Genomic DNA, 22,619 nt, shown 5'->3' with positions numbered 1-22,619 from the left:
TGGAGGGTTCGGCACCCTTAAGATGCATAATCATAAATTGAAGACGTGCAAATATTTGCACAAGGCGGTGTACCCACATATGCACCCGGATTTATAGGTTCAGATAGATGAGATATGTCTGGGGAGCAGGCGGGGGCACATTTACATTGGTTCGTCTACAAGATAGAGGAATGTGTTCTCGTGAACAAATGCAAAGAGACGGGAGTAATTAATTATAGATGTGGAAACGTGGTCTGAGGGAATGCTGTTACTGTAACTAGAGGCAACGCAAGAGAAAGATGTTGGGAAGAGGGGGAAGGGGGGTTTCCCTCATATACCATCCACAAATACAAATTTAAATTGTGAGAGAAGAGAGCGGAGGCTAATTAAACATGACAAGGGCAGGACATTTACTGTTAACCCTTCCACAGTGGTGGCTGACGGGCTTCTGAAATTAAAGGCCAAAGTATACATGAAAAAACAGTTTTCATCCAAAGTGTACATTCATTTGAATATCTCGTGAAAAGACGGGTCTTGAGCAAAATCGGGGGAAAATTGCGTTGGTATTTAAACGAACGCACTTTGCCGAATTCTGTAGAAAAACAAATTTGCATTTACAAACTCATCCACACTTTAAAATTCCAATTTTTCTTTTCAGCCTTAGGCCGGCTCACTTTTCCCTCAGCATCTATTTCCAGGCCTTCATCTTGATGGTAATTGGACTCGACATTAATGATGCCAAAACAGCAAAGTGAAGTAGGTCTTGGTTTTCCTCGCAGCCTGCTTTTAACTGTGACTGTTGCCGAATTTGGTCACCGTGGCGTTGGAACAATTTTTCAAAACTCAAAAGTAATCCTCGGTCCTGATAACGTCCGGATCTTTGACAGTAATGTGATTAGACATGGGAAGACGTAACTTCAGTTCTCTATTCACTGCATTATAGCTAAGTGCTTTAGTTCAGTCATCAGTAAAAAGACACATTTCTAAACAGTCTTTTCCTTGAAGTGGGCACGATTTGCCTCCGCCGTGTCCTGCTGCTGCTGCGATGGCAGAAATATAATAGGTAATGCACGTCTGTGCTGGGCTGGTAGCCTCCGGGGACACACTGTAAATGCTCCTCATTTCCCTGCTGATTGTACTCCTGACTGATTGCTGATGACTTTTTGGGGGCACCGACATGTTAAGTTGCTTATTTATTAAAAAAAAAAAAAATCCTTCCCAGTGAAAATAGCCCTCCGCTCTGTTTTCCCTCCCACCGCCGCCTGTGTCATCGAGTCTGCACATCTGTCTCGGTTTCTGCGTCGGCCTCGTAAATTGTGCTGATATGTTGTGGTCATCAGCAGAGTTTGCGACATGAGAGCTGGGCAGCTGTTTCCAAGTTAAAGCGCGTGTGTGCGTGCACATGTGACAGATATGGGACAGCCTTTGACTGCTGTTGAGACACACCCCTACAGGCGAGTGTTTTCAAAAAGAATCTTCAGCAAACTCCAGATCACATTTGCAGCGCTTGTCATGTGAAATCACTTAGCCGTTGGAACGTTTGGTTTGTTTTGTTTTTTTCCTCCCCTGCATCGGCCACTTTAAAGAAGCTTTGCAGCGGCGTTATAGTTTGTGTCTATAGTCTGTCCTCACGATGGCAGATGGGGAAGAAGAAAGGCCACGCTGATTGACGTCTGCAGCTGCCGCCCGGTGTAGCTTTGTCCACGAGCAGCATGTCGCTCCTTCGCTGTGGCTGCGATTCCCACGTGAAAATGCAGCCATCTGCTGCATGCAGCAACTGGCAAGATGTTAGTGTCTTCATCTATCCCCTCCACTCATAAACAATTCTGTTTATTTATGCCTCTGCAGTGACCGCGGGCCTAAAGACTGTATCAAGAATATAGATTTCTCCCACTACACGCACACGGCTCCACACAAGAGAGGAAGAGCTCTACAGAATAGCAAATGCGATGAAGCTGCAACACCACAAATTGGTGCATGTGGGCTGTGGTTTAAGCTGTAGCTCTTATATGTGACTTGATTGCCCTTTAATACATTCCAAAGACTTTGAAAGCAATACCTGATTTTGACATTTATGTTTGCCGAGTGACGGCCTGTTTATCACTTAATGTTGGGGGTCTGCAGATGATTTGTGCACTTCATCCTCACATTGTTTTTGGCAATAGTGGGTTTTTTGGGACGTGCTAAACACTCATTTTCCAGCATTATATGGTGCTGTAGTTAGTCTGAAAAGGTTTGCAATTTAGCAGGTGTCATTTCTTTTCTGCAAAAAAGGTTCAGCTGTGGCTTGAAGAGAATATCTGATACCCTAAACACATTAATAAAGTCAAACTTATGCTCCTAAGGCTTTGCGATGAGATGATGTCCTCTAATGGTCTCAAAAAAAATCCTCATAATATGAATTAATGAGCAGCGTATTAACACATCTAATGGTGGTTTTCCTTGTTCACCTGTGATTAACCTCATTACAGCACCAGCCTGCTTTTTCCCTTTCAACCTTTCTTAAAGGGGGTCGTGTGTTCTCTCTTTGCATCAGCCAAGGTTTTCTCTGTCTACTTTTCTGTCAGTAGAGATTGGAGATGCCGAGCTGCCCCTAGATATGAATGTATGAGAGAACGATGTGTGCATCCCACTCAGGATGACCTGACAACCTGTTTAAAGCGACGTCCTGACCTTCACCAGCTTCCCCCTGAGCTAGGTTGCTAACCCGTGATTAGTGTCAGCGGGATGAATGACTGTTATTCTGATATTAGCTAGAATCTTATATGCAAACAAACAAAGGTTCAGACCTTGCTTGGAATAGACTAAGAATGCTGACAACAATGCCTCTTTTGTGTTTTGGAGACGTATATGTGAACTGTATCATGTCAATAAATCCATAAAGATGTGACCATGGTGGCCAAAGGTTCAATCAATCTAAATATCTTCCATAAAATACTTGCTATCTGCTCATGTCGACAATAGCTGGAATCAAAGGCTCCCAGGATTTTCTAGCTCACATGGAGCTGCAGAGATCCTGACATGCCGCCATGAAGAGACTCACAGCAGCAAATGCATTCTGCTTTATGGATACATGAGCACTGAGTGTACCGGGGACCATAATAAATGCCTGTGAGGGGCAAATGTACTGGAACATCAGCAACTCCATAGGAATCAATGAGCTCCTCCAAATCCAAGTACTTGGCACCAAATCGAGTTGATATTCTTCTGCCGAGTCCCTTTGGGGGCCTTGCGGGCTGAGCAGCACACACCAGCAGGATCTTCCTGGATTTGGTGCTGTGATGTGTTGAAATGAAAATCAGTTATGGAGTGATGCAAGAGCTGAAAGGGGCCCAAAGAAGTCCCAATGCCAAAATGGAACATCAAGAATCCTTTAAACCTTCACCCCACCTCCTGAGTTTTAGAAAGGATACCTGGTGTCATCATGTGGGCCCAGATATTCCCACCATATCACCGTTTACCACCCATTGTGCCACAAAATAGAGGCCATTCACCAATCACTCTCCTCCTGATCTGATAAGTGAAAGTGCCGCATGAGCGAGACTCCTGAATAGCTCGTTTGAATAATGGAGCAATCCTTAATCAGCCGGTCGAATATTCAGAAACAATAATTACCAACCGACAACAGACTACCCAGGGATGCTGCCCCACTGTGCATCCTGCTTTTTCTGACTGGTGCATTTGTGCGTCTCCACCCCCATCACGCCAACATGCTTTAATGAACACTAGCTTCAGAGACCTGCTGAGAACAAGCAACAGGGGACCCTCCCAAATATAGAGGTGGAGGTATGGGATGGCTGTCGTTGCTGTGAGGTGATGCATAATGTTCAGACTGAATACATCACAAGCATGGAGCTGGCTCTATTCATGCATATGGACACAGATCACATCCTTATATGCTGAGCTCATTTTCTAATGCCATTACACCATGGAGCGCACGCTACCATCAAGGGGTGCATGCATTTATTCAGATACTTTTTAGATAATGTTTCAGTAGCCACAACTTTAATCTTCAATCTCTAAAAGACTGATGTTATTTTGTGTTTGTTTTTCTCTGTGTGGAACATGTTTAAAGATCACATGTGAGGAAATTCATTACAGCAGTTGACAGCTGAAAGTGCATCACGCGACCACGTAACCTAATTTAGAAATGTCACAGCCGGTCTCGAGGTCGTAAAACTATCATCCAGTCTGAGAAGTTGAATTTCTGACAGCTAGCGTCCATCATCACGGTGGCATCTTCCTCATTTATCAAGGCTTCATTCATTTAAATGACAGAGGTGGATCGTTTTTGAGTCGATACCAGTAGAGTTTTATATGAATACTTACTAATAATACTTCTGAACTACTTTCACAGGTACTGTGGACCCTGGTTTTCACTTCCTCGTGATTGCTGGCTGAGCCGGGGCTCCACAGTCCCTTGAGACAAGTGTTGCTGTTCTGGAAGCATCGCTATGACAACTCAGGCTCTGTAAGGTTGATGCCTGGATGAGCGGACTGTTTTGTCTATGGGATGGGTCAGTACGCGTATACCGTGTGACAGCCAGCCAGGCATATGTCTGCGCCACAGTTGTGTGTGCAACTGATACTAACGCAGTGGAGCACAGACTGGATGTGATTGACAGCTGGGCCGAAGGGCCTTTGGCGCCTTTCTGATTTTACTTCTCACTGGAGGTGTCCTCGGGGAATTCCGATGTTTGCAACATCCATCAGCAAAACAACTTTTTGCTGTATTAAGAATGAAAGGCACATTATATCATTATAGGGATTCAGTGTTTTTACTTTCACAGCCTGGTTTTGTTTGATTTTAGGCAATTAGCCATTCCAACGACACATGAAAGCATTCGAGGTGTCTTGAATGAGTTTTTTATCACCGGATTTCTCTATTTCCCAAATGTTGCCACGTGCTTTCATGTTGAAATGCGGTCTACACTAGTCTTGAAGCCAAAACAACATGTCGCGCTGTATTAATGCAAAAGAGACACAATTCATGGCCGGATCTGAATGATGCTCTCTATTTTTAAACCTGCTCTCAGTGATATCTTATACAGTGCGCTCATTCCTGTTGCTTTAAAGCAGCAGCTTTTAAAAGAGTGATGTTTGGAATAGATGTGACAGAATGAGGAAGATTTGAAGGAGTAACCTTTTAACTTAGCGGCAGCTAGCTCATAGTTCTCAAAGAGCATGAGTATAGATTTAAGAGGTATTTTTTTGACAATTCTTGATGTTTCCGCTGCTTTGTAGAGTCAATATCACGTTCAGCCTTCTCAACTGGGGGAGAATCAAAATAAAAATGCCTGTCCAGCAGCAGGAAGCACAAAAGGAAGCATAAATGGAATTATAATGAAGCAGGGTGTGTATGTCGAAGCAATTTTGACACATTTCACCATTCATATTTCAAGTAGCTGTCACCATTTGCAGAGCTGTATCATTTCCTTCACATGCAGTTGTTTTGCTGTTAAGATATTTGAAAGTGTTTCACTGCTGGTTTGAAAGGAACCTTTGCAAACAAAAAAGTCATTTTATAGTCCTTTATAAAATAGTGCTTTATTCCCACAGCATTCAGGGTCACCAGTATTTTTCCATCAACATTGTACATTCAGTGCTACAACCTCATTTCATGCAACCAAGGTCTAACCTTGTGTTTGCTAAAAAAGAACAAGCACATTCTTCAAAATGCTGATTATTCTCAAGGTTTGAACCTGGATTTAAAGGTCTCAAATATCTTTTTTTTGGGGTGGGGGGACTATTTTAAATTGGAATGTAAATATAGTGAGATGTTATGATGTTTTCTTTGATTTAATAATGTCCACTAGACACTTGGAATCTTGTCAAGTATCCCACAGATGACTTGCAAATGTGGCCCTCTCCTGCGGTCCTCAGAATTATACAGTTTCATAAGAAGCCAACTTTAATGGATTTGCCCGTTTCACGCTCGGCGGAAGATGACCCTGTTTTCTACTTGCATATTGATGTTAGTAGATTCATGCAGCTTTTTGAATTCATAATTTCTTTAAGAATTTTATGACCCAAAGCCTTAAGAAGTCTGTGCTTTCTGGTGCATTTTAGGTTCAGCATAATTTTTCCATTTAACCCCCTCAGCTACAGCCACAGTTATGTTGTTTTGCTGGGGGTTTTATTTCTCGTTGCCTTTATTTCTCCTGTACTCTATATTGCTCCGTTGATCCTACCTGGCTTTACATTCTCGTGGATTCAGCTCCGGAGATCCAAAATGGCCCCTTCAGGGAGGGAGCTGTATTATTAAAAAAAAAAAAAGAGAGATTGTTTAGGGTCCTCTGAGTCTTCATCAAAAAAAGGGTATTAAATCCAGACAGCTCAAATTCTGAGCAGCTTTGTGGTTCAAATAATAGAATGTGATCACCTGAACTAGAGTGGTTGTAACAAACCCTGCAGCTTAACATTTATAGAAATTAATTCATTCCTTTTTTCACTTTTTTTGCCATAGTGCTACGCGATGACTTCAGGCAGAACCCGCAGAACTCGGTGGTGGCAGTCGGCGAGACCGCTACTTTGGAGTGTCAGCCTCCACGTGGGCACCCTGAACCCACCACCTTCTGGAGGAAAGATAAAGCTCGTCTTGACCTCAAAGACGACAGGATCACGGTGGGTTAATCTTCGAGGCGTGCCTCTTTTTACAATAATGACTCTCACTGAAGCAGCGGTTTATCTGTCCGCATTTGGAAAGTGCTGCAGAGGGAAGCACTTTATGCTGAAGAGGCTCATTGGAATTGTGTGCAATCTGGAGCAGGTTCGTGGGGGGAAGCTGACGATCTCAAACACGAAGAAGACAGACACGGGAATCTACGTGTGTGTGGCTGCCAACATGGTTGGGGAGAGAGAGAGTGAAAAAGCGCAGCTCTCTGTCTTTGGTGAGGACCCTGAAACATAAAAGAGAATTTTTTTTTAATAAAAAATCCTCTTTTTCCCAAGGTTTGCTGAAAACTTCTAAGGCGGGTTAAAATCAATGTAATATATTCTGCCCGCTTTCAGAGAGACCAGTGTTTGTGCAACGGCCCGTGAACCAGGTGGTCCTAGTGGACGAGAGCCTGGAGTTCAGGTGTCAGGTCCATGGTGACCCCAAACCGACGCTGCGCTGGAAAAAGGATGATGTAGATCTGTCCCGCAGCAGGTGAGCAGCATGTGTGTGTGTGTATTCATACCGTTCATGTTCAGAAATTCCAATTTTTGTTGAACGTGTTAACCACAGCTATAATTCCGATGTTCTGGAGGAACACCGATTGAAGAGATGTATTCAAAAACAAAACACGTCACAAAATAATGTCAAACGATGCTGTTTTTCACAGGACTCGAGCTAGCATATGTTTGCAGATCTATGGTGCATAACATAGTGATTTTGTTCTGCTCGTGCAAAACAGATTGAGATTGGAGCCTTGTGATTGCAGCTCTTACAGTAAATGTTCTGTAAATTGCAATGTAAACATCGTTTGTCGATATAAATACAGAAAAGGCCCTTATTTATGTAATACCAAAAGATTTTGCTCTCTATTCATACAGATGCATAATGTAGCAAACATGATTTGTAGTTTCTGTCCTCACTATTTTTAGACTGTAATTTCTTCTTTTTTTTTGTGAAGTGCCAATTAATGGCCTGGCAATCCATTTACATCTCTTATTTGTGCAGTCATTATCGGCCTGTCATGTGGATGTTAATAGTTACTGATCAGCACTTTATACTTTTAATTACAGCATGCCTCATAATACAATCTGGCCATCCATCAAAGCCTTTTAATGTCTGCCTTGTTCAAACAGTCCTTGGTTTTCATGCATCCTCTGATGCAGCGTGCTTTTCTGGTTGACTGATGCATTCACGCTTCCAAACTGTTCTGGTACTTTTTGATTGATGGGAATTTGGCAGCCACTCATTATAGCTTGTGTTCTCGGAAGTGCATTCAGATGCGATCAGAGTTGCTATCGAGTAGATCAAGAGCTACGTAGGAAGAAAACAATACAACAGATTAGCTGAACAGAAATCTGAAAAACCGTCGCATTCAAATGCACGTCCACTTGTGGTGCGGATCCACAGACACCTGTTGGGATCCCTCATTCTTCCGTGAACGTGAGGTAGCTTCTCTGGTGTGCCACTGTAAATGTTTTCAGGTAGATTCTACTAACTGCTGCCTGTCTGCCTACCTGAGCAGTGCCCTCTACCTCAGCACCCCTTGACTCTGGAAACATGTCCTACTTTCAGACATGCTTTGCCTCACTTCCCGACTTCCCCGTCTTTCATTCTTCTCCTCCACCTCTCAGCCTCCTGGGAAGGCTGTATGTGGGTCAGAGATGGGCTGTGAATGGAGTCTTCAACAGACTCCGGACAGGCCCTACATTCCCCGCATCGATATTCTGCCCTCATCCTTCCCAACGTCTATTTCCACTGTGACTTTTTCTCACCCCTTGTGCCATTTCTCTGCCTGACTTGCATTCCATCTCTGGATCTGTATGGCTGGCTAGACAATTTCACAGGACTGCTCACGCCAAAAGGGCCCCAGAGAGTGGGGTGGGGGGTAGCTCGGTGCTCCTCTGCTCATTCAGTTTGTGGCTCCTCTAAGGTCCTTATCTAAACTCTGGCATCTGAGATGTTTCGCTAACGCCACCGCGGCCCTACAGGATGCTGCACTGGTGAACGCACTGTCACACACTGAATATATCTATGAATTAGTCATCTCTTAAGTGCTGAACTCATTCATCGTATTCTGTTTGACTTGGCCACTCCCTACTCTCAGACTGTTTGTTGTCGCTCCGTCTGTCTCTCCTCGGCCACTCACACACACTCGCACACGCACCGCAGCACACAGCGAAGCCCACACCACAGTGGGTGGCTCATCATTATAAATATTGAAGTAGTGGAACAGCCAGGGTTCCAGCTGAAAGCACCTTTCATTTTGCCATGCCTTCATCTCAGAATAATTGCTCCCCCATTTTTTTCTGCCTCTGTAAGCGAGTGCTTGCAGCGGGGAGTCTTAATTGCCAAAGAAAGTCTGTTTTTAGTCATCACAGAATGACATACACTTTATAAAGGCGTCCATCTGAGGCATCACACCAGTTTACCCAACCTCACTTAATTGGTTTACTTCATTTAATCAGCCTTTTGAATGTCCATTCATTGCTGTTGCTGTTGTCCTTTGCTAGGTACGAGATCAGATACGAAAAAGACGACTTCGTCCTGAGGATAAAGAAAGCGTCGGTCAGCGATCAGGGAACCTACGTTTGTCTGGCAGAGAACCGTGTGGGTAAAGTGGAAGCCTCTGCCTACTTGACGATCAGAGGTGGGTAGCTGCTGCTAGACTTGGCAAAGCTCATAACCAATCGACGTGGTATTTTTGTGCCATCCAAAGTGAGCCCCAGGGCAATGTTTCCTTTATTGCCCTTCTTTCCGAGCATTATTACCCCCCTGCTGAAAGGCCAGACCTGCAGAATCGGCCTTTCCTTCATATAGCAGACTGAAGTTGATTGTTTCAGATCTCCAGCCAGGCTCCAGATATGAACAATCCAACCAGCTCTAAGTAGACAGTTATGACTTCTCCTCGGGGGGCTCATTGACTGTCCACACCACACAGTCCACATTTGCACAATAATGATTAGAGAAAATCAGGTACCTTCAGATTTCTGTTCATTGTTTTGGAATTACAACCTAAACGTGGAAATAAATGAAATGATTATATCAAGACCTCACTTTTATGACATTTCATCCTTATATTACCTGTTTACCCCCAAAGGGATCTAATAACAATGCTGTAAATGCAGGTCTGGTTTAGTGCCGTAGAGGACTTGAGTTCCTTCACATGTGGGAGTGGTCTCTCTTGACCATCAGTTCAAGTTTTGAACATTGTCAGAATATTTATATCATAGCTTTTGTTTCTCCTGAGTGGACTGTTTTCAGGTAAACTTTACAGCTGGGGCAGTCTGGCATATGTTAACTCTCCCCACAACGTTGCCCAGGCGCTCTACCCTCGATGCCCATGCCATCACATGCTGTTGGTGACCAAGCTTCACCTTTAACCTCCCCCCAAACGTCACGGCTGGAACCCCAGTTCCACCTCATCCATTTCTGATTTTCATTCTTTTTTTCTGTCCCTCTGTTCTGTTCTGCTTTCGTTCTCTCTGTGTTTGTGCGTTAATCTCACCCACCCCATTGTTGTGTCACCAGCTCGGCCCGTCGGTAAGTAAGAGCTGAACCCATTGCGCATGTCTTTTTTTTTTCCTGATTTTGCTCACAAACATGTATGCATGGACTCTTGTGGCATTCCACAAACACATTCATTGCATACTGACTTACATTTGTACTATCAACCTCTGACTTCCTCTAGCAGACATAGTTTTTTTAAGAAAAATGTGGATCTACCACTCATTTTCTTTCAAAAAAGGGGGTCCAGATACATTTGGTTGATATTATTTAGTTCAAAATCTGATGAGTATGTTGATGCACTCTGTAAATCAGATCATAGTCTGCAAATAACTCTTAAACATAAGGAAAAAAACTGCATGAACCTTTTCCTGCTGGGCCCTTTGTTCAAGAATTTTCATTTTCAGCTAGTTCTCCTTTAGCCCACGCTTTGCAAGTCGGTGCAGGAGCTGCTGTAGTGTTACAGTGTTTTTCACCTTTGACCTCAGAGGCACCCCAGTTTGTGGTGCGACCCCGTGACCAGATTGTCGCCCAAGGACGAACTGCTACTTTCCCTTGCGAGACACGAGGTAAACCGCAGCCAACTGTCTTCTGGCAACGAGAGGGCAGCCAGGTGAGGATGCTGATTTCCTAAATGGAATCCTCTACTTCCCTCTATCAGATGCAGATTGAAGTATCCGTAATATAAAAAGGCCAAATCTGGCCGGAAAGCTCGGAGTGGTCCTGCTCTGCATGCAGATAATGAAGCGGTCATTTATCATCAGGCTACACCAGTCGCACCGGCCAATTCACCGGGCAACAAACAATGTCATGCGCTCCATTAAAGTCATTAAGCATAATAAAAGCAGGCTAATGTCCTTTCCTGCCCATCAGCGTTGTCTGCTTGGGTTGCTCAAGCAGACAACGCTGATGTCTCCATTCTGCGGTCATGTAAGCTTCTCATGACTCTGAGGCAGAATTTTCTGTCATAGTGGTAAACACTGCTATATATATGCATTTTCAAGTCACCAATAATTCCTAAAATCTAAAATAAATGCTCTACATTGTGAACGTGTGCACACATTTCCCGACACGGCATGAACGCAGCCACAAAAGGTAGATAGCTATCCCATTCCGATCAATTTGATAGATACAATATAGCAGATGGTGCTTACATTTCCCCCTGCAGAAGCTTCTGTTTCCCAACCAGCCGACGGATGAAGACGGCCGAGTCTCTGTGTCGGTGAACGGGGAGTTGACTGTTGCGTCTGTGCAGCGCGCCGACGCAGGGTATTACATCTGCCAGGCGCTCACTGTGGCGGGCAGCATCATGGCAAAGGCCCAGCTGGAGGTAGCAGACGGTAAGGTTATACACCCTCCGACAGAATGTGATCATCTTTATTGCATTTAATATATGTGCTACGGCGACATTTTCCCGCTTACTTTCAATCGTAGTGGATTGTTCGGTACATTATGGGAGTAGTGTGCACATATTAGTGAGTACTCAAAAACACTCTTGTGTAATTGCATGGCTCAGTACACAGGTAATTTCACTAGAGTGAAGCCATTACCCAATACACCCCCACTCCCCTCAGCGTCGCCTCGACATGACAAGAAAAACTGGCGGCTGTCGGATTTTTTTTTTTTTCTGATGTAATATCTTAAAATAGACAAATTGTTTAAAACTAATAACAGTAGTTTATAGTCAAACAAAGAGATCTGGAAAATAGCCAGTTGATATTTTACAGGCTGTGGAAGCATCAAACATATTTTACTTACCTCCCCAAAGGCATAATGTGTAAGTAATCTTGCTGTTGTTGCTTACAACATTCATTATGTTTTAAAAGCCTTGGCGATATCGGTTTGAATTTGATGCCCCTGCATTTTTAGCAGGACGATGTGACACATTCTTGGCTTTTAAAACCACGGGGGCACCACATACACACACACGCACACACACACACACACACACACACACACAGCATTGTCCAGACCTCATTAAACATTGACTCTCAGTATATCAAAGGCTATTTTCCCTGCCTACGCGTACATCAGCAAGGATGCCTGCGGAAGTTCTAAAAGCCAGTCACCCGTAATCATGCCTTCCATTATCACCTCGCCATGGTAAGTTTGCAGCCTGAAAAGACTAAAACTGTGTAAAATAAAAACTCCCCGTGATGGAGAGACACTTTCCACTTGAAAAAGCTTTAATACCAGCAATAAGTGCCGAGCCGCTGCCAGCTGGGAGCTGTTTATTCTCTCCTCTCCATTTGTTTCTACGCCTTTTTCTCCCACTCATTTAAAATGATCATCTGTTTAAGGGTATTGGGTATGGATTGATACCCACATATTCAGAGTAGACCGCGTGGAAGCTGAACAGATGCAGTTATTGGTGTTGGTGTGTACACAGACATTTGCTGCAATGCCAATGTTTAAAGGCTCGCACAGTGTGCCTAATAACACCATTTTGTTAGTGATGAATGGGAGAATATTCACTAAGCAGATTCATTTAGACAACATTTAAATCCCATAATGTAACCTGCGTAGGATTTTAACAAATTTAAATATCCATGTACCTAATTAGACCGTGGTCCAATTTGCACCAGAACATTTTCAGATTAAACTGTCACAACAGCTATTTGTTAACACAGAAACAGTGTTTTACTTCCATGAAAGCTGTTTTTTTTGTTTCGTTTTAGCTAAAAAATTGGGACAGAGTGGAGCATTTTCAAATGGCCCATCCTGTTTCCATGTAAACAGGTGACACAATAGATTGACAACTATACCGAGTCTTCTTGACTGTCTCTACAACAGATTTGTCAACAGTGATTCTTCAGCAAAGTGTGCATCCACCATCATTTGGGTCGGCAGAGACACATTTTGAACCATTTTACGGCATAATATTCTCACTCAACTTGAGTCTAAAGTCTCTGCACTCTTGTTCTGCACAGCAACTCATGGCGTGGTGTGGAAACTACAGCCCTTTTAACACTTTGTACTTTTGTACTGTTAACCAATTCTAAATTTGGAATGGCAATTTAGCTTACATTTGAACTTTAACAGTTTTCCTGTAGTCGTGCAACCTTTGTAGAATTAGCTAGATCTCAGTAGTATTTTTAAAAAAGGAATACCATCCACAAAAGGTCCTTTGAAGGTTCGAGGACCAATGAAAATGTCCCCACTCCGCAAACACATTTTCACTTTGCTAGTATAATGCATATTTTGATACTCGGTATGTAGCCAGTACAAGAACCGACACACGCAGAGAATTCTTTCTAAGCTTGCAACCTGAGGTCAGCCATTTTTTTGCACAAAGTTCTCTGGAGCCTATTGAATAACTTGTTGAGGTGGGTCACCATTAGAATCTTTCAGAACTGCTGGAAATCCATGCTTTCCAAAAGATAAGCTTTTTTTTTTTTTTTTCAAAGGCCAAGCTCTGACCTACAGGAGCGAGTGCTTGATGTAGAATTTAAGTGTAGCATCACTTCTAACAGACCCCTGCGGACGCCGAAGGTGCCTGCGGCTAGAACAGGCTGACGGTGCGAAGTCTGATCAAAGAGAGCGCACCAAGACCTCGAGATCTTTCAACTCCCGCCTTGAAAGGGGGCGTATAAAGTGAAGCCTGGATCAGACGCACTTTCTTTAATCAATGTTTTTATAATCAACATGACCTCAGCAGCAAACAGGGAAGCAGTAATTAGATCTCCCAACATCCCTTTATCTGCAATCTCCTGTAAAAGAATGCACTTTATTTGGCAGTGAGCTAAGCCTCTAGAAACTGATAAACTGCACTGAAAATAAATGTTTTGTAATTAGTTTTGCCACTGACGCTGAAGGGTTTGATTTGATTTATAAGATGGACTACAGCTAAATTAAACAGAAATGTGATGGAGCTGTTTACTCGGCATATGTGCTGTGTAGTAAACTGTCAGAGTGGAATTTAAATACAAATTTTACACTAATAAAAGGTTAGAAGGAAAGCTTTTTTCTAGATTCTTGCCACATAAATGCTGTAAATGCAAAGACTTGACAGCTCAATAATGAATGTCAGAGTACTTGTGAACTTGTCCCTGAACCCTGTTGCATGCGCGGCTATTCTGTTGTTGCGCTCCTCATTGTGCTGAAGTAGGTGTGATGGAAGATAGAGTAGAGGAGGGGGTAAACAGGCTGTAAACACTTGTGTGAATCGAAGCCGACCAGATAACAATGGAGAGCAAGGATATTGGGAGCAGGGGACGGTTGCGAGGCCTTTTGGATGATATGGCATGCTTTAAAAAAGCTTTTAAAGAGATGAATTGTCACACTGCTTGGCAAACTAATGCATGGTTGGATTTTGTGTATGGAGTTAAAGATGCGGATGGAGTTGCAAAGAGGGAGGAGGTGCAGTCATGACTCAAAGCAGGAAGAAAGAGCACAAGCAGGAACGTGTTGAAAGATGTTATAAGGAAGCTACGGTAATTAGCAGCGTGGGTGAAGCATCGTTAATCCTCACCTAGTAATTAAAGCATAAAGGTGTGACTCTCTGTCACGAGCACACTGACCTGCCGTTGACAAAAGACTCACGAAACAGTCACTTCCTCTGAAAATAAATCCAGCTGATGGATCTCCAACATCTTGCTTCTGCAATCACTAATGAAATAAGTGCATCTTGCAAATTAACACCTTGAGATAAGGTCATGTCTTTTCTTCACAAATCTGGCAAATTTGACGCAGTTACATAGGGAAATTTACGGCTTTTCTGTCCAATTGACACCATACAAATTACATTGAACGAGAGCATTTAAAAAAAAAGAAGTAAACTTTCCTTTTCATCTTCAGCCCTGAAGGACCGCCCCCCACCCATCATCAGGCAAGGCCCGTCCAACCAGACACAGGCGGTGGGAGGTGTGGCCCTGTTCAGGTGCCAGGCGTCTGGGGACCCAGAACCTTCTGTCACCTGGAGGAAGAATGGGGTCAGTCTGCTTGGAAAGGACCCGCGGTTTTCCCTGCAGGAGCATGGCAGTCTTCAGATCCAAAACACCAGGGTGGGTGACCAGCGAGTGCTCGCGATCGCTCCAGCGTGACTCTCCAGACAGTTTTACACGGGTCAATCACAAGAGAAGTGAATAGAGAATGATTAATTCCATGCGAAGATATTGGCCCTCTGAGAAATCAAATAACGCCATAAAAGCAGTGCCATCGTCATCCATCTTTATTGCTGACCTTGACGGAAACCACACCCACCGAATGATCCAAAAGAACCAGCTTCATTACAAGTTGCCCTCAGAGGGTTTCCTCCCCACATGCTGACATTTCGGAGCTGTTTTTTATTGACAGGTGGTTTAAATGATGTGGAAGATCAGTGCGAGTTGTGTAGATAATACCAGTTTATCCTATTAAAGTCCCGGTCTTTTGGCCACCAGCTCGTAGTTTTGGCCAACAGCTCTGCAGCATATAATCACTCATCAAAGTAATTACTGAGGCGAGACAACGCACTGCTATCGACAGAATGAGGCTCGCCTGGGAAAGTTATACAAGTAGATTGGAAACATGCCCAAGTTATGCCAGTGTGCTCCCAGATCAGATTTCTGATAAAAAAAGATTGTCTACAACGTAAAAAAAAACAACAGCATTTGTCAGTAAAGCTAATGCTGGGTCGGATATGATAACAATTTCCTGCGGGGGAAAATCATCTGTAACTATGAATGTGAGTGTGATACTGCGCCTGAAGATTCAGAAAACACCACAATCCAGTCTCATTCCACAGTGACTCCTTCAGGACCTGAGGATTAATTAATAAAAACAAAAGCCGTTCTAATTAAGCCTGGAGAAAACGTTTCGCTCCCTAAAGTGACAACAGCACAGTATCAATTGGATCTCTTTTTTCGGCGCCTTATCTCAGTCTGCACAAGTTTTACTCACCGGTTCTTCTGTTGCGCAGATGCCGGTTCCAGTACACACCAACGCAAATGTTTTATGTAGCAGATTTTAACCGATTATTATTTGGGATAAAACATGTCATCAGGTTGCTTTAAAAGCATGGCCACCCACTATAAATTTGTAATATATTTTTTTAAGTTGTAGACAGTCGTACTTAGTCGCAATCTCAGAGGAAGTGCGGAGTTGAAGGACGGGCACCTGTGAAAAGAGTGTGAAGGGGCTCATATAATGGAGTAACTGCAATAAGCAGTGTCCTGTCACAGTGTCACAGCGCCATTTCAGTGGCTCTCTTCCTCGTTTCTGCTCTCTCTGGAGAGGCAGTGGAGGTCCGTGGCTCTTAAAGAGCTGCCTATATAAAATGGATTGTCACATCACTTATTCCCTGTGTCAGCATCGATGATAATGTTGATGGCTTTTGGAATGAGGGTAACTGTTATTGGAGGAAATCAATTAAGAAAATTAAGATAAGCCCTTACTGGGCTCTTTCTTTTTTTCATTGGCTGGTGTTAAAGTTTCCTCTCATCCACTCTCTGGCTTTTCTCGCGCCAAATGCAGGCCACTGAAGGTTAATGCATTTTTACTGTACCAGCTAGCTGTGAACCTCCTTGAGAAGCCCAGAGTGACGTAAGGCTTCCACGGTCTGAGATCACTTTCAAAAGCTGCTGGATTCAGCCGCAAAGCCAGACAGCAAATCTGAGCGGAATAAATTTGGTTCATTTACATACGTGTAAAAGTTGTCATCTCGACTAAAGAAATATTTCCAATTCCTCAGCTCTCAGACGTGGGGTTGTACACCTGCGTCGCGACCAGCTCTAGTGGGCAGACATCATGGAGTGCTTACCTGGATGTCAGAGGTCTGTCTCTATAGGTCTTATTCATAAAAAATAGCTATTTGTGTGAAATATGCAGGTATTTATTTTTTGCCTCCGTCTTGCCTTTTCATTTTCAGACTCCTCTGACCTCATAGACTTCGTATCTCACAATTCAACCATCCTCCCCGGGCCCCCCTCCAAGCCGGAGGTCACCGATGTTACCAAGAGCAGTATCTCGCTGTCATGGGAACAGGGGCCGGAGGTGGGCTCCCCGGTGTCCGCCTATGTCATCGAGGCCTTCGGGTATGTCTGTGACCCACAGCCTCGAGCTGCATTTAGTGACCCCGAACTTTCATTGCAATAACAGATGTGGGGTGATTCTGTGGGTAGTTCAGTGATGTCGGGAAAAACGAAGAGCTTCCCTCTTCCAGAGGCACACTCAATTTTACAGAAGTAAATAAAAATGACCAAGCTTTTTCAGTGTATTTGTTACAATGTGGCTGAATAAAAGGACTCAAACCTGAAATAACGCGGATTAGTCTTTCTCAATGACTGCCAGATCTTAGACCAGATCTCCATCTTTCTTACCAATATAACTTATTGGATTTAATTTGCTTAACCTTTGGGCATGATCCAGAACTGGATTCTCTTTTTAACCTCATAAGTGCACAACCTGTAACTGACCTGGAAACTACTGAGGAGAATATAAATAGTTAAAATACTTCTGAATTTTAATCCCGCTCTACCAACAGTCAGTCGGTGAGTAACAGCTGGCAGACGGTGGCAGACCACGTGAAGACCGCGGAGTTCACAGTCAAGGACCTACGACCCAACACAGTCTACCTGTTCATCATCAGGGCCGTGAACGCTCAGGGGCTCGGTGACCCCAGCCCGATGTCAGAGCCTGTCCGGACACAAGGTACAACAAACATTTTCTGCCCTGCTAGTGTGGGTATTCATTTCCTCTTCCTGCTTGTACTTCTTTTCCTCTCCTAGACATCAGTCCCACAGCACAGGGAGTGGACCACCGTCGCGTGCAGAAGGAGCTTGGGGACGTGGTGGTCAACATGCATAACCCCGTGGTGATCAGCTCCACGTCAGTGCAGGTCACATGGACGGTAAGTGAGCTCAGTTTCGGGACTGTGCTCCGGGTTTGCTGGCGCGCACGTGGCGGTTTTCGGGGTCCGAACAGCTGGTGCTCCATCAGTTTTGAATCATTTGAGCGGATGGTAAATCAAGAGTAATGTTTCTGTTCGGCCCAAATGAATCACCATTATGTGATACATGTGTCACTTCTGGAGGCAGTTTGGAGTCAGCCCTTTATCTGGGAAATGTCATTTCTGTTGGCAAGGTGTCCCCACTGCCTGCTGCTGGAGGTTAATGACAACCAGAATGTGCTCACACCAGCCGGCTATTTCATGCCTGTCATTACAAAAGACACATACTGTAAAAGTGCCTGTAGGAGGGCGCGGTGACAGGATAAACCGCCGTGTTAGATCTGAAGGGACAGTTAGCAATGAGGTTTCATTTGTCTCAAAATGAGTGATCTATTGTCCAGGGTTTAGCAAAAGTTTGGAGTTACAAATTCTGTATTTTATTCTGCGTTTCCAATGGCTCCACAAAATCACACATTTTAGGAAACATGACATTAGACAGTTTTTTACCGAGGTAAATGACAATCCAGACCCCCCAGCAGGTCTTAAGCTAATTATAGGAACAGCGTGGTAGTTGACGGAGTGTGCTGTCACCGCGACCAAAGTTATTTACAAAAAGTACCAAATATAAGATTACCAACAATTTCAGTTAGTTTAGTAGGTACGACTCAGTAGGACACATATCGTATAATGAGAAAGAGGCATGAATTAAAAGGAGATAGACCAAGCCAGCATGCCTGCTAATTACCATAGATGTTGCTGCTCTATTGATACTGAGAGTGAAAAGTCAAATTTTACAACAATTTTTTCGACATACTTTTAACAATAACCCCTAACCCTCATTCAACCTTTTCCTTATGTGTGAGCAGGTTTAACATCAGTGTGGGCTGCAGCTACAGACAAACAGTGAAAACACTGTTACCTTTTGGACTCTTTCCCAAGTGAATCTTTTATTTTGCTATAAACATCCTCCAGATATGAAATCAGTTATATCAACACAGTAATGTAGAAGGAGACAAATGCCAGAGAAGCAGGGAATTTCTACTGTTCTTCTCTGCTTCTTTGACACTAATTAAACTGTATAATTAGTTGAAAATACATGCATTGTCACTGGCAGGAGACACTACCTGAATGCAGATCCGCCATTCCGAATCCTTTTTCACAGAGAAGGACGACACCTCCCTGGTTATTACCGTGAAACATGTCTATATCCCGCTCTCTTCTGCTTCTTCTTTCAGGTGGAGAATCCATCGCAGTTTATTCAAGGCTACCGCGTTCTGTTCCGGCAGACCTCAGGCCTGCCCTCCCCGGGGCCGTGGCAAATACAGGACTTGAAGGTCGCCTCGGAGAGGAACATAACTCTCTCCGGCCTGAAGAAAGGAATAGTTTACGAGATTAAGGTGCGGCCGTATTTCAATGAGTTCCAGGGTGCGGACAGTGAATCCATGACGGCACGCACCATGGAAGAAGGTAAGTCAGAAATTAACACAGTTCTCAAGAAACTCTGTTCACTGCTGAGTGTATGTTGCAAGAAATTGGAGATTCCGTTATGCCTGAGCAGAATGTGTCAATGATTCTTCCTACTTTCATACTTAGACGCCGCTGGTAATGGCTCTGTGGCTGGAGAGTAATGAATAATGGCATTTCAAGTGCTCCCACCCACACACGCATACTCCAGCAGTGTCGTGTCCCCTATGTGCGAAAACAGGTCTCTCAGACAGCACAGCCGGGGTCTTTGATGAGCTGGGGCCTCTGTTGGGTGGTGAGAAAGTGGGGGAGGGCAGAAAACACTTCTTGCAGCCTACAGTTGACTTCTCTCCCCAATATCAGAAAGAGTGGCAGCGTTTTGGTTTTTTTTCTTTATCACAACGCACAACCTTAAACATTAGATGTCACCTTGTGATGGTCATTTGGACCATTCAGCACCACCCAATTCATGAATGAATCTCAGCACCGGTGCCGGTTACTGTCCATAAATCCACAACATGATCTTGTGGATTTTTTATTCTCAGACAAATGCTTTGGATTGATACGTTGAATGGAAATTGTGGAATAGAAAGGGGCGGTTCGCACTGTTGCAGCTACGATGCTGTGATGGGAAGAGCGATGGAAAATGATTGGCTGATGGGGAAAAAAAGTTCATCTCCTAAACTGGCAACTGACCTGTTCTTGTATTACTTGACCATCATCTACAAAGAATGGCACTTAGGTGGTGGGGGAAAGTTGGCTTGTAAATAAATTACTGGATCGTTATTTTATAATTCTTGTGAGCTAAGTAGTTGCTAAGTACAGCTATCCTCATCAGTCGTCCAAGTCCAGTAACTCCAGCACTTTTCTTTCCAAAAATGGCAACCTTAATGGAATCTCTCGTGGATGTAGCTTCAGTACCTGATAAAGACCACGCTGGAGTTTATTTGCTGCCAGTTTGGATCGTCCTGCAGAATTTCAAAGGGCGAGAGTGAACTTGCGGGTCCCGTTATAAAGCTGCAGTACGAAAGTGTTGCTTCACCTGCACCGCGTGGAATTGTAACTGTGCAGAGTGCCAAGTCATGCAGAGACCATTAATGCATCTTCCTCCCAGTAGGAGGATTAGAAGCTATGAACAATGGATATATCTGGTGTAGAAAGAGAACCCCCCCTTCTAACCGTAGCCCAATTAAAATGGCCACACAGGACTGTTGAGGGTCTTTGTGGGCTGCTGCACAGGCTCCATTCAATTTAGCCCCGGAAATAAGGCATCATGATAGATGAAATATTGGCCACAGATGCCCCCAGTGCCTGAAAATGTGCTGATGTGCAAAAATGTGTGCGGGGGGACATAATTCATCGAAAGAAGGTGGGGAATGCGGTCCCATCTTTGCGAATTCTTTACAGAAGGTGTCTATTGACAACAAAGGTCAAAACAACACGCCTCACCCTGCACATCGAGGGGTAAATTGTTTATTGTGATTAATGATCCTCACAGTTGTTCGACGGACCGTTAGTGAGAAGAAGCCTGTGGCCAGAGTCAAATCTTCCACATGTCTGTTGTGGCTACCATCCGTATGTTCCGGTGGCTAGCTTTCCACCACGGGCAAATCAAAGGAATTGTTCTGGTGGCAGGTATAGCTATTAAAATGATCCATGGATATTATAAGACCTGGCACAAGGCAAAGACAAAAATATCTTGCATTCATTAGCATTTAGATTTCATTTGAGTCAGGGAGTTAAGGGACATTCATTTATTGTTTCATAAGTTTTCAATATGCAGTGTAGGGATATTTGCTAATTTATGGAATTAATGACCATAGCTAAACTCATTTGGATAACAGGTTATGTTTACCACTTTACATGGCATATAGCAGTGCATTAAGCAGCTTAAGTGCCTTTTGTTTAATAGCACAGCTGTTATTAAAATCTGAAATTGTCCCCTTGGACATCAGAAATAGTGATTACCTTAAATTACGCTCCAGTCTGTGGTTTCATCAGTCCAATATCAGTATTAGTCACGTTATTATGAGGAGACATTTTGACCTTCCCTGCTGTTGCAGCCATTATTCGTCCTCAGGGATTGTTCTCATAGATGGGGGGAAATGTCGAACTTAACACTTAATGGTTCCTGCGTTCTCCTGATGTAAACCTCTGACTGGCAGGGCACGCTCCATCCGTTTGCTGAAGTAGCACAACTGAAATGACAGGTAGAAAAACAGAGCTCGCTGGTGCATTCGCCCAAGTTGAGCAAAAAATATGTGTTTTGCGGTCTAATGGAAATCTCTGTGAAACTGTTTAAAATCCTCTGGGCTGCCTCCTTTTTTCCACCTCCCCTTTTTTTATTGTTTGCTCCCCTCATTTTTACAGAGCATGCTTAGCTGTCAGTCTGTCTATGGGAATTTCATGAAGCTGCTACCATATGAATGAATCATCAGGACGTAACCGTCTTTTACATTTAGCGCTTGTTTTCCATGCAAGAATTTAGTGCTCTTTGCAATGTTGGCAGCAGAAAGGAGAATTCAGAAGAAGCAGCCGTAAAGAACAGTGAAACGGACCCATAAAATGTATTAAAACCAAATGGATAGGCAATTTGTTTTTGCCAGCGCTCGAGTGAGCCACATATTTTCCTGATTTCTTATATTCTGTCCGTTGGATTTACAGAGTTTGGGGGCAACATTTAACTGCGCAGATGTAACGCCGCTCATCACGCTGCTGCAAAAGTCCAGCATCTCGATACAGCGCAGCCTAGAGACAGAACAGACTGAGCTATTTTTCCTGGAGACCATGATAAAATAACAAAAAATAACTTAAAAGCAGGGATTGATCCGATGAGTGGGACATTTGTCACCACCTCAACGGCTCATGATTTGGCTTTCTGCAATGAAAAGACACACAGATGTTACTGTATCGGCATCCTGTCCAGATGCTAAAGGAGATGATAAACTGTGAATATCTTGTCTTCATCGCAAATTTGTGTCTTCACTTTATATTTGGCTAGCTTCTCATAACCACTGCTTCACTTTAGCAACAGCAAGCCTGACTGATTTGGTCTGACAGTAATTGGTTTAGGGAGTCTTGTGGCTGAATCCAGATCCCCACACAGGGTTGGGTTTATTGGTTAAACACAACAAAATTGAAAAACCA

General features: G+C 43.7%; 1 protein-coding gene across 1 annotated transcript in view; it reads left to right on the top strand.

Moving 5' to 3' along the window:
- The window catches only part of LOC130537751 (roundabout homolog 2-like), a 64,656-nt gene that overhangs the window by 28,183 nt on the left and 13,854 nt on the right, over nt 1–22,619 (top strand). The window contains exons 3-14 of the mRNA XM_057054761.1: nt 6,446–6,603; nt 6,749–6,869; nt 6,991–7,129; nt 9,148–9,284; nt 10,630–10,754; nt 11,310–11,481; nt 14,939–15,144; nt 16,812–16,893; nt 16,989–17,154; nt 17,604–17,770; nt 17,848–17,969; nt 19,244–19,475. Of these exons, the coding sequence (XP_056910741.1) occupies nt 6,446–6,603; nt 6,749–6,869; nt 6,991–7,129; nt 9,148–9,284; nt 10,630–10,754; nt 11,310–11,481; nt 14,939–15,144; nt 16,812–16,893; nt 16,989–17,154; nt 17,604–17,770; nt 17,848–17,969; nt 19,244–19,475 (1,827 nt within the window). The remainder of the gene's footprint in view (nt 1–6,445; nt 6,604–6,748; nt 6,870–6,990; nt 7,130–9,147; nt 9,285–10,629; nt 10,755–11,309; nt 11,482–14,938; nt 15,145–16,811; nt 16,894–16,988; nt 17,155–17,603; nt 17,771–17,847; nt 17,970–19,243; nt 19,476–22,619) is intronic.

This window comes from Takifugu flavidus, chromosome 14, assembly GCF_003711565.1.
Source record: "Takifugu flavidus isolate HTHZ2018 chromosome 14, ASM371156v2, whole genome shotgun sequence".
Taxonomy (NCBI): domain Eukaryota; kingdom Metazoa; phylum Chordata; class Actinopteri; order Tetraodontiformes; family Tetraodontidae; genus Takifugu; species Takifugu flavidus.
Note: the sequence above shows the minus strand (reverse complement) of the source record. Positions and strands in the feature narration are given on the sequence as shown.